General features: G+C 51.0%; 1 protein-coding gene across 2 annotated transcripts in view; it reads right to left on the bottom strand.

Moving 5' to 3' along the window:
* Window positions 1–14,336, bottom strand: part of nbeal1 (neurobeachin-like 1) — a 67,442-nt gene that overhangs the window by 8,281 nt on the left and 44,825 nt on the right. For both annotated transcript variants that reach the window (XM_031813652.1, XM_031813653.1), the window contains 20 exons: window positions 12,488–12,663; window positions 9,352–9,511; window positions 8,995–9,123; window positions 8,480–8,659; window positions 6,907–7,035; window positions 6,567–6,716; window positions 6,100–6,257; window positions 5,370–5,494; window positions 4,963–5,089; window positions 4,671–4,819; window positions 3,905–4,038; window positions 3,414–3,515; window positions 3,068–3,163; window positions 2,835–2,959; window positions 2,431–2,571; window positions 1,917–2,047; window positions 1,477–1,586; window positions 1,092–1,209; window positions 587–684; window positions 105–221 (listed from right to left, as the gene is read on the bottom strand). In XM_031813652.1, the coding sequence (XP_031669512.1) occupies window positions 105–221; window positions 587–684; window positions 1,092–1,209; window positions 1,477–1,586; window positions 1,917–2,047; window positions 2,431–2,571; window positions 2,835–2,959; window positions 3,068–3,163; window positions 3,414–3,515; window positions 3,905–4,038; window positions 4,671–4,819; window positions 4,963–5,089; window positions 5,370–5,494; window positions 6,100–6,257; window positions 6,567–6,716; window positions 6,907–7,035; window positions 8,480–8,659; window positions 8,995–9,123; window positions 9,352–9,511; window positions 12,488–12,663 (2,655 nt within the window). The remainder of the gene's footprint in view (window positions 1–104; window positions 222–586; window positions 685–1,091; window positions 1,210–1,476; window positions 1,587–1,916; window positions 2,048–2,430; window positions 2,572–2,834; window positions 2,960–3,067; window positions 3,164–3,413; window positions 3,516–3,904; window positions 4,039–4,670; window positions 4,820–4,962; window positions 5,090–5,369; window positions 5,495–6,099; window positions 6,258–6,566; window positions 6,717–6,906; window positions 7,036–8,479; window positions 8,660–8,994; window positions 9,124–9,351; window positions 9,512–12,487; window positions 12,664–14,336) is intronic.

Below are 14,336 nucleotides of genomic sequence, written 5' to 3'. Positions count from 1 at the left end.
TATGAAGTTGTTTTTCAATAAAATGGTTTTCATAAAGTACTTTACAATAACCAACAAAGAGGGTCATGATCATATGCTTTGGTGTGTGTGTTTTCAAAACTAACCTCGACAAAGAAGGACTTGAGTTCGGCAAGGTGCTCGAAGATGCTGAGTGGCGACGCGTCTAGTCGACCTTTCCTCTTCTCCACCTCCTCCAGAGAAAGACGTACTGGGTGTGGCTCCTATACACACAGACAATACATCACTATAGCCCATCTAAAAACACCTGTTCTAAACCAGTGATTCTCAGCTAAATATCCCAGAGCAAACCTCACCAGCACCCATTTCTGTTGTAGCCCTGGCTAAACTAATCACCAAGCTGTTGACTAGTTTAATAAGGTGTTTGTCTGATGCTACAACAATGAGTACTGTTGAAGGTCCTCAAAGACCAGAGATGAGAATCACTGTTCTAAATAACCTGTTAAAGTCTCATTCCCAATGATTCCTAATTGACCGGGTCATCCCTCAGTGTTCCAATGGGCTCATATCACGAGGAAGGCCTGGGAGGTTTCTCCTGGTCAGGTCAAGCCTTGTGTTTCTCCAGTACCTTGAGCAGCTGGCAGGGTGTCTGTCCAAAGTTACTGATCATCCCCTCTACGGCTTTACGCTCCTTCTCATCAGTGATTGCATCCAGGTCCACCGCCCCTACGGCAAAACCAGAGACAAACGCTTCAGTAAAGTGTCATAATATAGCAATCTAGCGTTTCTTTAGCATGAGTGCTATTGTATCAGTCTATGGGTTTTAGTGTTAGCATCCGCACCTTCGTAGGTGCAGCGTTTCTTTAGCATCTGTGCTATTGTATCAATGAGAGTCTATGGGTTTAGTGTTAGCATCCGCACCTTCGTAGGTGCAGCGTTTCTTTAGCATCAGTGCTATTGTATCAATGAGAGTCTATGGGTTTAGTGTTAGCATCCGTACCTGTAAGATGCTATGGATAAGAGCATCTGCTGAATGACCAAAATGTAAATGTACCTCCACAGGTGCAGCGTTTCTTTAGCATCAGGGCTATTGTATGAGTGGGAGTCTTTGGGTTTAGTGTTAGCGTCCGTACCTTCGTAGGTGCAGTAGTAGAAGACATTGAGGGCCTCCACGGCCGCGGGGCCTCGCTGTTTGTAACCGAAGATCAGATCGATCCAGTCTTGCAGGTGGGCCGATACGTACTCAGACTCCTGTTACACAACACACACACACACACACACACACACAGAGAAAGGCCAACACACACAGAGACAGGCACACACACACAAAGGCCAAGACACACACATGTTTTTAACCCCCTCAGCAATAAATCACTAAATACTACTCTCTGTGGAATGCATTTCTCCTGCACATCATGGTAATAGAATGTGTGTGATCCAATTGTGTTAGAGGTTTTTCTCCCCCCTTGGGATAAAGCATTATGGTAATGGTGACCGTCCATGAGAAAGGAGGCTCACCAGGGCTTTCCTGTGCTTATAAATGAAGTCCTCTGGAGACTTGGCCCATTTAGGCAGGATGACATCATTCACCCTCTCCTTGGAGATCTGCAGGCGCCCCAGATCAAAGGCTAGAGGGAGCGAGAGAGGAGGATGAACAAAGGACAGGGGAGTGAAAGTGGATTCCATCAGAGTGGCAGTGTGACCGGATAAAAAGAAAACTAAATAACATTTTAAACTGAGATCCTCAGTTTTTACAATTCAGGGTGTAATTGGGTCAGTTATAGATTTGGTCCGATTTGAACTAGTTCCAGTGTTCTACAATCTGAACCGGTCCAGTCGAGTCCAGATGTTCTCTGATTGACTGTGTGAACACCACCACAGGAGGCGTGTTAGTACGGACAGTCCGTCAACATAGCCAGCGTGTCTGTGATTCTCTACAGACACGGAGCTCATCTCACCGTTCTGATTCTCCAGGAACTCCGGGAAGTAGAAGAACTCTGGGATGAGCTCCTTGACGTCGTTGGGGTTGTCCGTGAGGGTCTGCCACAAAGCTGGGATGGAGTGGAACTGACGGTCCGCACAGTCAAACCTGGACCGAGGGAGGAAGACCAACAGCCAATGGTCTTAAAGTATGCAATTGTACTAGAGACCGGATGGCTTTGCTGACCATGTGACCTGACCAAGAAACTGTGGATCTAGTAAGGCTGTAGCTCGGTGAGAGAAAGACTTCTGGCCTTACTGACATCAGTACAATAGCACATCTCCAGACAAGAGCATAGATACATTTGATTGTCAGTTGGAATACACGTGTAATCACAGAACTAGAATGACTAGAACGCACAAAGCTGCTCAGACCACAGCAATTTGACTGGTACAACCCGAGCACTGATAACTCCATGGACTTTAATGCTGTTAACTTCTGGCCTGAGTTTTCTAGTCTGATTCCCCCTCACCAAAACCCATTGCTTTTACCGTCCACTCTGTAGCGCGATGTGGAGGGACGTGAAGGGTTCCACGCGGATGAGATAGTGCATGACTCCTGCTGCGTTGGAGTAGTGGGTACCGTAGTGGAACCGGTCGATGGTCCCCGTGGGGTCCTCAAAACTCTCATACCTACAGACAGGGAGACGTGAACTTAACATTATAATTACTTACTATATTTACAACAACAGAATCCAGTTATTTGCCCTCAAAGAGACATTTCCTCAACGGGAATAAAGTGTTGTATTGCAGTAAGTCTAAGTCTATGGACGAGGACACTTATGTAGTGATTTGATTTGATTTGAGAATGAACACACTGCCACCCTGGAACGTGTCACGTAATGCCGGTATGTAGATGCAGCAGCGGCTCAGTGAGAGAGGTTGAGAGAACGTACTTCTCCCGTACAGCCTTGGCGTTCCGCTCGTTGAGTACGGCCACGGGCTTGGACAGGTCCCGGAACACCCCTGGGTCTGTCAGGTCCAGCTCCTCTGACGTGTAGTCTGACAGGATCCAGGGGAACTGGACACACACACACACAATTAACTAAACCATGAACACCCCTTAGAAGAACACCAAGATGGTATATTCCACATCTTCCCACATAGGGTCCGTGTTAATAGAACGTACCACTGGGTACTGAGACAGGTCGTTGTAGGTTCGGCCCGCGATGGTGTTCAGCTGGATCAAGTAGTCAAAGTTGGTCATCTCTCGGTTCACCCATTTCTAGCAAAGACACGAGAGCGAGCGAGAGCGAGAGAGGAGGTTTAACACAACCTGTCAACACAATACCTGAGACCATACTGACTACTTAACATGGGTCATGCTCAGTAGGGCACAACGTAACAAAACGATTTGCAAAAAACAATACATCTGTTCTTATTAGACCAGTTCAGGGAGTATCACCTCCGTTTCAAACCACTACCTCCCTACTGAACACGACCTTGATCTCCCATGTCAACGTTTGACCCCTGACCTGTGTGAGTCCGGAGGCCTTGAGCAGCTCCTGTGGTGAGCGTGTGCCGTACAGGCTGAGGGAGCGCAGCAGCAGCATCCTACTGTACACCTTGTTCCGCACCTGTCAATCAAACCACACAGAACATTCCAACATGAGGGGGTCTGTTCAAAAGTGTGAAATCTTTCAGAATGCTCAGATCAACATATATTATGTAGAACAGATATGATGGCCTGTCATGTAGAATAGGGAGTAGTACAGGTTCTATTTATTCTTAACGTTTTACTGTACTCAACACACCCCAGTACTCCAGGCCTATGTAGTCATTCCTTCTACATGTGTGTTTCCCAAACCCCTCCTCAAACACCCCCATCTACTTACTTGATCTATTCCAGGACTAGCCATTGATGAGTTGAATCAGGTGATGTGCTAGCTCTGGAATAGACCAAGTAGTGAACTGGATGGGGGTACACCGTTCTCAATCCACGTAAAAAGCAGATCCCAGAACTGACCTCTTTCTTAAAGTTGAGGAAGTAGTTGGTCTGGTCTATGAGGAAGATCTCCAGGGCCGAGCGGCGGAGGTTGTACCTTCGCAGGTGGATCTCCCGGATCTGAGATAGAGGCCACTTAAAGTCCTGACCCACACCTGGAAGGACAGACAAGGGGTTGGTTATGTATATTACACAAGGCCAGGAGTTTGACCTAACTAGGGACTTGACCATGGCAAAACTCCAGGCCCGAATCTTAACCCTACGTCATTACATTATATGATGTGTATTGCATGTGGGAGCAGCTACACCTCCATGTCTAAGACAACACAATGAGTCTTTAACAGTGTAGTATATATAGTATAGTACATGTCTAGTCATAACAGCTGCACCTCCATGTCTAAGACAACACAATGAGTCTTTAACAGTGTAGTACATGTCTAGTCATAACAGCTGCACCTCTATGTCTAAGACAACACAATGAGTCTTTAACAGTGTAGTACATGTCTAGTCATAACAGCTGCACCTCCATGTTTAAGACAACTCAATGAGAGTCTTTAACAGTGTAGTATGTATGTATTGTACATGTCTAGTCATAACCCATCCATAACCTCTGGTTTATCAACTCCTGCTCCACTCTCTCACTCTCCTTCAGCCTTCCTTCCTCTCTCCTTCTTACTAACAGCAACTCTTCCTCTAACCCCACTATTTCATCCCTTCTTTCTCCCCTCCCTCCTCTTTCAGGAGAACCCTTCCTACGACCCTCCCATCTTCCTCCCTCTCTCCTCACCCTCCTCCTTCTCTGTGCTGCTGTCATAGAAGTAGATGTGCTGGGTGGTGAGCTCCAGACGTCCAGGGCTGACATCCACCTGGGTGACCAGCTCACAGTCCTCCCACAGAACCAGCTTCTCCTTCTGGCCTGCCTCCTCCACCTCCCCCCTGGAAAGAGAGAGCGAGACAGCGAGAGAGATAGAAACAGACAGATAGGTGACCAAGTCCATTCACGTTTGTAGTCAAAGCCACCTAACAGTCCACGACAGACACAACACACAACAATAGTAGACAACGTTGAGTGTACTGACGTGTTGTTGGTCGCTGCGGGGTCGTCTTCAGGCAGCTCCAGAATGTCATCGTCCAGATCGCTGACCTTCACCTGCTTGACCGCCTCCAGCAGTAAGGACTCAGATGTCACCTTCTGCTGCTGGACACCTGGGGGACAAGGGAGAGGAAGAGGAACGAGAGGCAGAAGAAGAGTTAGAGGAGGAGGAAGGTGGAAGAGGATGGGGAGTTGTTAGAGGAGAAGGAAGAGGAACAAGCGGCAGAAGACAAAGAAGATGAAGAGAAACAGGAACAAGAGGCAGAGGACAAAGAAGATGAAGAGGATGAGAAACAGGAAGAGTAGAAGGGTCCGTGTCTGCAGCTAACATTATGGTTTATTCAGACTCCAGCGATGCCTTGTCAAGGGAACCAGTGAAGCTGCATCTCTTACCCAGGTTGTCCCTGAGAGCGCTGGCCTGCCGGTGGTCCTCATAGTTGTAGTTGGGCACCAGTTTGAGTCTCATGCGGGAGTAGTTCTCTGCGCTGGACACTCGCCAGTGCATCTCACTCTGCTGCCTGAGAAAACAACAGACAGGAGAACGTCAACCAAGTTGCATGAACTGAAGAACAAACGCAAGAGAGACACCCAGAAACTCTTCTAGGGAGTTTTTCCTAACCACTGTGCTTCTGCCACTGCATTAATGGCTCTTTGGGGGTTTTAGGAGGGGTGTCTGTAGAGCACTTTGTGATAAACTGCATTGATGGCTCTTTGGGGATTTTAGGAAGGGTGTCTGTAAAGCACTTTGTGATAAACTGCATTGATGGCTCTTTGGGGATTTTAGGAAGGGTGTCTGTAAAGCACTTTGTGATAAACTGCATTGATGGCTCTTTGGGGATTTTAGGAGGGGTGTCTGTAGAGCACTTTGTGATAAACTGCATTGATGGCTCTTTGGGGATTTTAGGAAGGGTGTCTGTAAAGCACTTTGTGATAAACTGCTGAAGTAAAACAAGAAGGTGTTATTAAATAAACTGCATTGATTGACTGACTGGAGGACAGTGGACAACAGTTCTTTGGCTGATCATGTGTTTGCCGTGGTGCTGAGGTAATTACCAATGAAGTCCTATAATCATATATAATACTGTATATATAATAATAAATATCGTGTGTGTGTGGCCGTTACCTGTCTGCCCAGGGGCCTCTCTCACACACCAGGCTGCGGCGTGCTCCTCTCCACTGCCTGAGGACGGCGCTGTGCTGGCTGTGAAGCTGTTTCAGCATGCTGTTGTATCGCAGGTTCTCCTGCCGGCCGCGCCGAGAGAAGGGCTCCACAAACTGCTCCTGAAGGACGGCGGGACGAGGAACGGGGAGTCAGTGTGTTCTGGTGTGTGGAGAACACCACAAGGCTATATGCTCTGTGTTACTGTGGCCTGACATTTCATTTCCATGTTACAGCAGTATTATGGTCAGCTCAATAGGAAGTGGACCTTACTCGGATCTGTGTGTCTGTGTGTGTGTGTGTGTGTCTGTGTGTGGTGTGTGTGTGTGTGTATGACTGTGTGTGGTGTGTGTATGACTGTGTGTGGTGTGTGTGTGTGTGTGTGTGTGTCTGTGTGTGTGTCTGTGTGTGTGTCTGTGTGTGTGTATGACCTGGAAGCGTATCTTGCTCTCTCCCCTCTCCCTCTCTCTCTTGTGCAGGTTGACCATGAAGCTTTCATAGCACTCCTTCCAGAACAGAGCCATGGTCTCGTGACCCTGGCTAAACGTCTCAATCTCATACTGCTTCATGTAGGGGATGATCTGAGGACAGAGAGAGAACCAATTCAACTATTTCTTTTGTTCATCTCAGGCTCGCTCTCTCAACACCGGAGATTGGTGTATTTTCTCATCTTTAAGGTTGATCTTCAAATTTCTCAACAGGTTTCTTGCTGCTCTTCAAGAGTTGAATGACTTAGCAATGATTTAGTAAGGCATTGAACCAGCTCCTCACGTATTTGTCGAGGTAGACCCTCCACTCGGGGGAGTTGCAATAGAGCTGGAAGTCCTCGAAGAAGGAGGGGCTGCCGTTGGTGTCAGGCAGCTGGGGGAGGTGCAGCTCCATGTACAGCAGCTTGTTCACCTGCAGACACAACAAGATATTACAAGAGATTAGAAAATAATACAAAGTGTTGTGAGGTATTGACATACTACAGACTAGTGGCTAGTAATCCTGGACTACAAAGCATATTCAAAAGAGAATCCATTGAAAGCTCTCTTTAGTCCAGGACTATGTTTAATCTGTGTCCTAGACACCGACCCTTGGTGTGATAAATGTTTTGTCTATGTGCCAAGGTATTGCTGTTATTTAAGAAAACAGTCAGCAAGTCTCTTTGGAATGTTTGATACAGATTCTACTTCATTGTGACTGTTCATCATGCATGTCTTTTTGTGTCTGAGTGTGCCTGCGCGTGAGTGTGTGTGCCTGCGCGTGAGTGTGTGTGCCTGCGCGTGAGTGTGTGTGTGTGTGTGCCTGCACGTGAGTGTGTGTGTGTGTGCGTGCCTGCACGTGAGTGTGTGTGTGTGTGTGCGTGCCTGCACGTGAGTGTGTGTGTGTGCGTGCCTGCACGTGAGTGTGTGTGTGTGTGCGTGCCTGCACGTGAGTGTGTGTGTGTGCGTGCCTGCACGTGAGTGTGTGTGTGTGTGCCTGCACGTGAGTGTGTGTGTGTGTGCCTGCACGTGAGTGTGTGTGTGTGTGCCTGCACGTGAGTGTGTGTGTGTGTGCCTGCACGTGAGTGTGTGTGTGTGTGCCTGCACGTGAGTGTGTGTGTGTGTGCCTGCACGTGAGTGTGTGTGTGTGTGCCTGCACGTGAGTGTGTGTGTGTGTGCCTGCACGTGAGTGTGTGTGTGTGCCTGCACGTGAGTGTGCGTGTGTGTGCCTGCACGTGAGTGTGCGTGTGTGTGCCTGCACGTGAGTGTGCGTGTGTGTGCCTGCACGTGAGTGTGCGTGTGTGTGCCTGCACGTGAGTGTGCGTGTGTGTGCCTGCACGTGAGTGTGCGTGTGTGTGCCTGCACGTGAGTGTGTGTGTGTGTGCCTGCACGTGAGTGTGTGTGTGTGTGCCTGCGTGTGAGTGTGTGTGCGTGTGAGTGTGCCTGCGCGTGAGTGTGTCTGCGTGTGAGTGTGCCTGCGCGTGGATGTGTGAGTGTGTCTGCGTGTGAGTGTGTCTGCGTGTGAGTGTGTGAGTGTGCCTGCGCCTGCGCGTGGATGTGTGAGTGTGTCTGCGTGTGACTGTGTCTGCGTGTGAGTGTGTCTGCGTGTGTGTGTGTCTGCGCGTGGATGTGTGAGTGTGTGAGTGTGCCTGCGCGTGGATGTGTGAGTGTGTGTCTGCGTGTGAGTGTGTCTGCGCGTGGATGTGTGAGTGTGCGAGTGTGCCTGCGCGTGGATGTGTGAGTGTGTGAGTGTGCCTGCGCGTGGATGTGTGAGTGTGTGAGTGTGTGAGTGTGCCTGCGCGTGGATGTGTGAGTGTGTGAGTGTGTGAGTGTGTGAGTGTGCCTGCGCGTGGATGTGTGAGTGTGTGTGTGTGTACCTTGGAGAGCAGCGTGCGGAGAAGGGGCACCAGGCACATATAGGTCTCCTCTGTCTGCCCCCCTACAGAGCGTCTCAGGATGCCCTCCACCTTGCCCAGCAGGTAACACGCCTCGTCCTGAGTCTCCACGCTCTTGGTCTGCAGGATGCCGTTCAGCTTGGCTGTGGCCAAGGCACAAACCTGGCAGGAGAGGAGATCACTTACATACACAGCTTATCTGGAGGTGATAAAAACAGTCATATAAAGACAAGCATCCTGAATAAGATGTGACACCGGGTAGTGGGGGGGGTACGTGATAGAGGGTTATAGTGCCTTCTATGAGACTTCGTGTGAGGCGGGTCGCCCTCAAGGGGAGACTAAGCCGAAAAGATTTGAGTACCACCGGTAGACTGAAAGTAGAGGTATGAAGTGTACAGTTGAACCCACTAACTGTAAGTTCCACTGGAAAAGAGCATCTGCTAAATTACTAAAATGTAAGAGTGTGTATATGTATGTGACACTGGACAGATTCTCACCTGGGGGTCTTCCTGGGCCATGAAGCCCAGCAGAAGCCTCAGGCCCACCTGAGACAGCTGCAGCCACTGGGCCCCTGACGAGTACCACACCATGAGACTGTCCATCAGAGTCACTGTCTCCTCCAGGACCTAGAAGAAAACAATCATTGAATCAAATCACCTCTAACATGGCTTGTGTTACTCAATTGGTTTATAATTATTTAACAAAGCCTAATTGTGGATTGCAGTCACTCTTTGGCCATAGACTGCTTTCAATGTAACACATGTCTTCATATGTCAAATCACTGAACTATGACTTTACAATGGTATGACATTCACACATACTGCCAAAGATGTCGCTACTCCTAATAACAATACCTTCTCTGTCCACAGGGTGGGGTTGACCAGGCCCTCAGCCTGCAGGAAGTCCTGCACAACGTGGAGCAGCCGCACAGCGTTCTCGGTGTGCTGGGGCAACATGGCCGCCGTGGCCTCCCGGTTGTCAGTCACAGCCCACTCCAGCATCCTCTCCATCAGACTGGGTGAGAGGGAGGGAGGGAGGGAGGGAGGGAGGGAGGGAGGGAGGGAGGGAGGGAGGGAGGGAGGGAGGGAGGGAGGGAGGGAGGGAGGGAGGGAGGGAGGGAGGGAGGGAGGGAGGGAGGGAGATGGGGATAGAAAGAGAGGAAAGAAGGATAACAGAGGAGTGGAAGAAATTAAGAGAGCGAGACAAACAAAATGTGAATAAACACCAGAGAACCAGACCCCCGCTTGATGTGACTGAACACTAAACACATTGAACAGCCACAACTACAGTCGTCACATCACCCTGCAGGCTGGTTCCTACTCCTCACGTCACCCTGCAGGCTGATTCCTACTCCTCACGTCACCCTGCAGGCTGGTTCCTACTCCTCACTACAGTCGTCAAGTCACCCTGCAGGCTGGTTCCTACTCCTCACTACGGTCGTCACGTCACCCTGCAGGCTGGTTCCTACTCCTCACTACAGTCGTCAAGTCACCCTGCAGGCTGGTTCCTACTCCTCACTACAGTCGTCAAGTCACCCTGCAGACTGGTTCCTACTCCTCACTACAGTCGTCAAGTCACCCTGCAGGCTGGTTCCTACTCCTCACTACAGTCGTCACGTCACCCTGCAGGATGGTTCCTACTCCTCACTACAGTCGTCAAGTCACCCTGCAGGCTGGTTCCTACTCCTCACTACAGTCGTCAAGTCACCCTGCAGGCTGGTTCCTACTCCTCACTACAGTCGTCACGTCACCCTGCAGGCTGGTTCCTACTCCTCACGTCACCCTGCAGGCTGGTTCCTACTCCTCACTACAGTCGTCAAGTCACCCTGCAGGCTGGTTCCTACTCCTCACTACAGTCGTCAAGTCACCCTGCAGACTGGTTCCTACTCCTCACTACAGTCGTCAAGTCACCCTGCAGGCTGGTTCCTACTCCTCACTACAGTCGTCACGTCACCCTGCAGGCTGGTTCCTACTCCTCACTACAGTCGTCAAGTCACCCTGCAGGCTGGTTCCTACTCCTCACTACAGTCGTCACGTCACCCTGCAGGCTGGTTCCTACTCCTCACGTCACCCTGCAGGCTGGTTCCTACTCCTCACTACAGTCGTCAAGTCACCCTGCAGGCTGGTTCCTACTCCTCACTACAGTCGTCAAGTCACCCTGCAGACTGGTTCCTACTCCTCACTACAGTCGTCAAGTCACCCTGCAGGCTGGTTCCTACTCCTCACTACAGTCGTCACGTCACCCTGCAGGCTGGTTCCTACTCCTCACTACAGTCGTCAAGTCACCCTGCAGGCTGGTTCCTACTCCTCACTACAGTCGTCAAGTCACCCTGCAGACTGGTTCCTACTCCTCACTACAGTCGTCAAGTCACCCTGCAGGCTGGTTCCTACTCCTCACTACAGTCGTCACGTCACCCTGCAGGCTGGTTCATACTCCTCACTACAGTCGTCACGTCACCCTGCAGGCTGGTTCCTACTCCTCACTACAGTCGTCACGTCACCCTGCAGGCTGGTTCCTACTCCTCACTACAGTCGTCACGTCACCCTGCAGGCTGGTTCCTACTCCTCACGTCACCCTGCAGGCTGGTTCCTACTCCTCACTACAGTCGTCAAGTCACCCTGCAGGCTGGTTCATACTCCTCACTACAGTCGTCACGTCACCCTGCAGGCTGGTTCCTACTCCTCACGTCACCCTGCAGGCTGGTTCCTACTCCTCACTACAGTCGTCACGTCACCCTGCAGGCTGGTTCATACTCCGCACTACAGTCGTCACGTCACCCTGCAGGCTGGTTCCTACTCCTCACGTCACCCTGCAGGCTGGTTCCTACTCCTCGCTACAGTCGTCACGTCACCCTGCAGGCTGGTTCCTACTCCTCACTACAGTCGTCACGTCACCCTGCAGGCTGGTTCATACTCCTCACTACAGTCGTCACGTCACCCTGCAGGCTGGTTCCTACTCCTCACTACAGTCGTCACGTCACCCTGCAGGCTGGTTCCTACTCCTCACTACAGTCGTCAAGTCACCCTGCAGGCTGGTTCCTACTCCTCACTACAGTCGTCAAGTCACCCTGCAGGCTGGTCCTACTCCTCACTACAGTCGTCACGTCACCCTGCAGGCTGGTTCATACTCCTCACTACAGTCGTCACGTCACCCTGCAGGCTGGTTCCTACTCCTCACGTCACCCTGCAGGCTGGTTCCTACTCCTCGCTACAGTCGTCACGTCACCCTGCAGGCTGGTTCATACTCCTCGCTACAGTCGTCACGTCACCCTGCAGGCTGGTTCCTACTCCTCGCTACAGTCGTCACGTCACCCTGCAGGCTGGTTCCTACTCCTCACGTCACCCCGCAGGCTGGTTCCTACTCCTCGCTACAGTCGTCACGTCACCCCGCAGGCTGGTTCCTACTCCTCGCTACAGTCGTCAAGTCACCCCGCAGGCTGGTTCCTACTCCTCGCTACAGTCGTCACGTCACCCTGCAGGCTGGTTCCTACTCCTCACGTCACCCCGCAGGCTGGTTCCTACTCCTCGCTACAGTCGTCACGTCACCCCGCAGGCTGGTTCCTACTCCTCGCTACAGTCGTCAAGTCACCCCGCAGGCTGGTTCCTACTCCTCGCTACAGTCGTCACGTCACCCTGCAGGCTGGTTCCTACTCCTCACTACAGTCGTCACGTCACCCTGCAGGCTGGTTCCTACTCCTCACGTCACCCCGCAGGCTGGTTCCTACTCCTCGCTACAGTCGTCACGTCACCCTGCAGGCTGGTTCCTACTCCTCACTACAGTCGTCACGTCACCCTGCAGGCTGGTTCTACTCAATAATTTTTTGTAACAAAATGGGTCTTTTTAAACTAATATCTTTGTGAGACTGAACCTTTTTAATTGAACGTAATATCTCGTGTTTGTTGTCTACATGGAACTGTGCATTCTGCATATTTTCAGTCTTATCAACTGAGAATGAAATAAATCAAACGTAATAAATGCCAGTGTGTCCACCTGAGCTTGATGTGGTCCACAGGCAGCAGCAGCTCATTGGTAGTGCCCAGCTTGGTGAGGGCAGAGAACACCTGCCCCCGCTCCAGCCAGGCGGCATCGTCCGAGCCCTCCACGCCTCGCCACATTACACACAGCACGATCTCCAGCAGCATGCGAGACAGCTCCTCCTCCGTCCGCTAGGGGGAGACAGAGAGGAGGGAGTCAGTGAGAGTCACATCCAGGTCCAGATAGACAAACACAAAGGGGGTTCCCTCCCACCCCCAGCCTCCATGGTGTGGTTTGACCCCCCCATGTCTAGCCCTACTGACGTCAGTCCCATGGGAGAATCTCAATTGCATTACCTTGACTCCTCGTGTCCTCTCTCCCCTCCCCATTCTGAAAACCCATCCAAAACATAAGGACCTCTGACTTTCTCATCCAATGGGTTTTGAGAAGGAGATGAGGAGAGAGGACGCGAGGAGTCAAGGAAACGCAAATTGAGATTGTCCCCATCTATAGATGAGAGGGAGAGGTGGCTCCCTAGTGAGGCAGTGACATTTTATAGCTTTACATTTCTTTATAAGTCTGTGGGGGATCAGAGGACCTGAGGGACATAGGAACACTCTGGCACCACAGTGGAAACCAATAGGTCCGATACACAAGCCCCCAATAGGGAAGAGACACAAGCCCCCAATAGGGTGGATACACAAGCCCCCAATAGGGTGGATACACAAGCCCCCAATAGGGAAGATACACAAGCCCCCAATAGGGAAGATACACAAGCCCCCAATAGGGAAGATACACAAGCCCCCAATAGGGAAGATACACAAGCCCCCAATAGGGAAGATACACAAGCCCCCAATAGGGAAGATACACAAGCCCCCAATAGGGTGGATACACAAGCCCCCAATAGGTTGGATACACAAGCCCCCAATAGGGTGGATACACAAGCCCCCAATAGGGAAGAGACACAAGCCCCCAATAGGGAAGAGACACAAGCCCCCAATAGGGAAGAGACACAAGCCCCCAATAGGGGAGGATACACAAGCCCCCAATAGGGGAGGATACACAAGCCCCCAATAGGGAGGATACACAAGCCCCCAATAGGGAGGATACACAAGCCCCCAATAGGGAGGATACACAAGCCCCCAATAGGGAGGATACACAAGCCCCCAATAGGGAGGATACACAAGCCCCCAATAGGGAGGATACACAAGCCCCCAATAGGGAGGATACACAAGCCCCCAATAGGGAGGATACACAAGCCCCCAATAGGGAGGATACACAAGCCCCCAATAGGGAGGATACACAAGCCCCCAATAGGGAGGATACACAAGCCCCCAATAGGGAGGATACACAAGCCCCCAATAGGGAGGATACACAAGCCCCCAATAGGGGAAGATACACAAGCCCCCAATAGGGGAAGATACACAAGCCCCCAATAGGGTGGATACACAAGCCCCCAATAGGGAAGAGACACAAGCCCCCAATAGGGAAGAGACACAAGCCCCCAATAGGGAAGAGACACAAACCCCCAATAGGGAAGAGACAAGCCCCCAATAGGGAAGAGACACAAGCCCCCAATAGGGAAGATACACAAGCCCCCATTAGGGAAGAGACACAAGCCCCCAATAGGGAGGATACACAAGCAGCCCCCAATAGGGAAGAGACACAAGCCCCCAATAGGGAGGATACACAAGCAGCCCCCAATAGGGAAGATACACAAGCAGCCCCCAATAGGGTGGATGCACAAACCCCCAATAGGGTAATCTGGATCCCTACCAGGAATTAGCTTTCAAATATCCAATTTGAGCAGCTGAAGGAAAGGAAGACAATTTATACAATTGATATACAGCCACTGTGACTAGTC

The sequence above is a fragment of the Oncorhynchus kisutch genome, unplaced genomic scaffold (genome assembly GCF_002021735.2).
Source record: "Oncorhynchus kisutch isolate 150728-3 unplaced genomic scaffold, Okis_V2 Okis05a-Okis16b_hom, whole genome shotgun sequence".
Classification (NCBI taxonomy): Eukaryota; Metazoa; Chordata; class Actinopteri; order Salmoniformes; family Salmonidae; genus Oncorhynchus; species Oncorhynchus kisutch.
The sequence above is the reverse complement of the archived record's forward strand: the minus strand, read 5'-3'. Positions and strand labels throughout refer to the sequence as shown.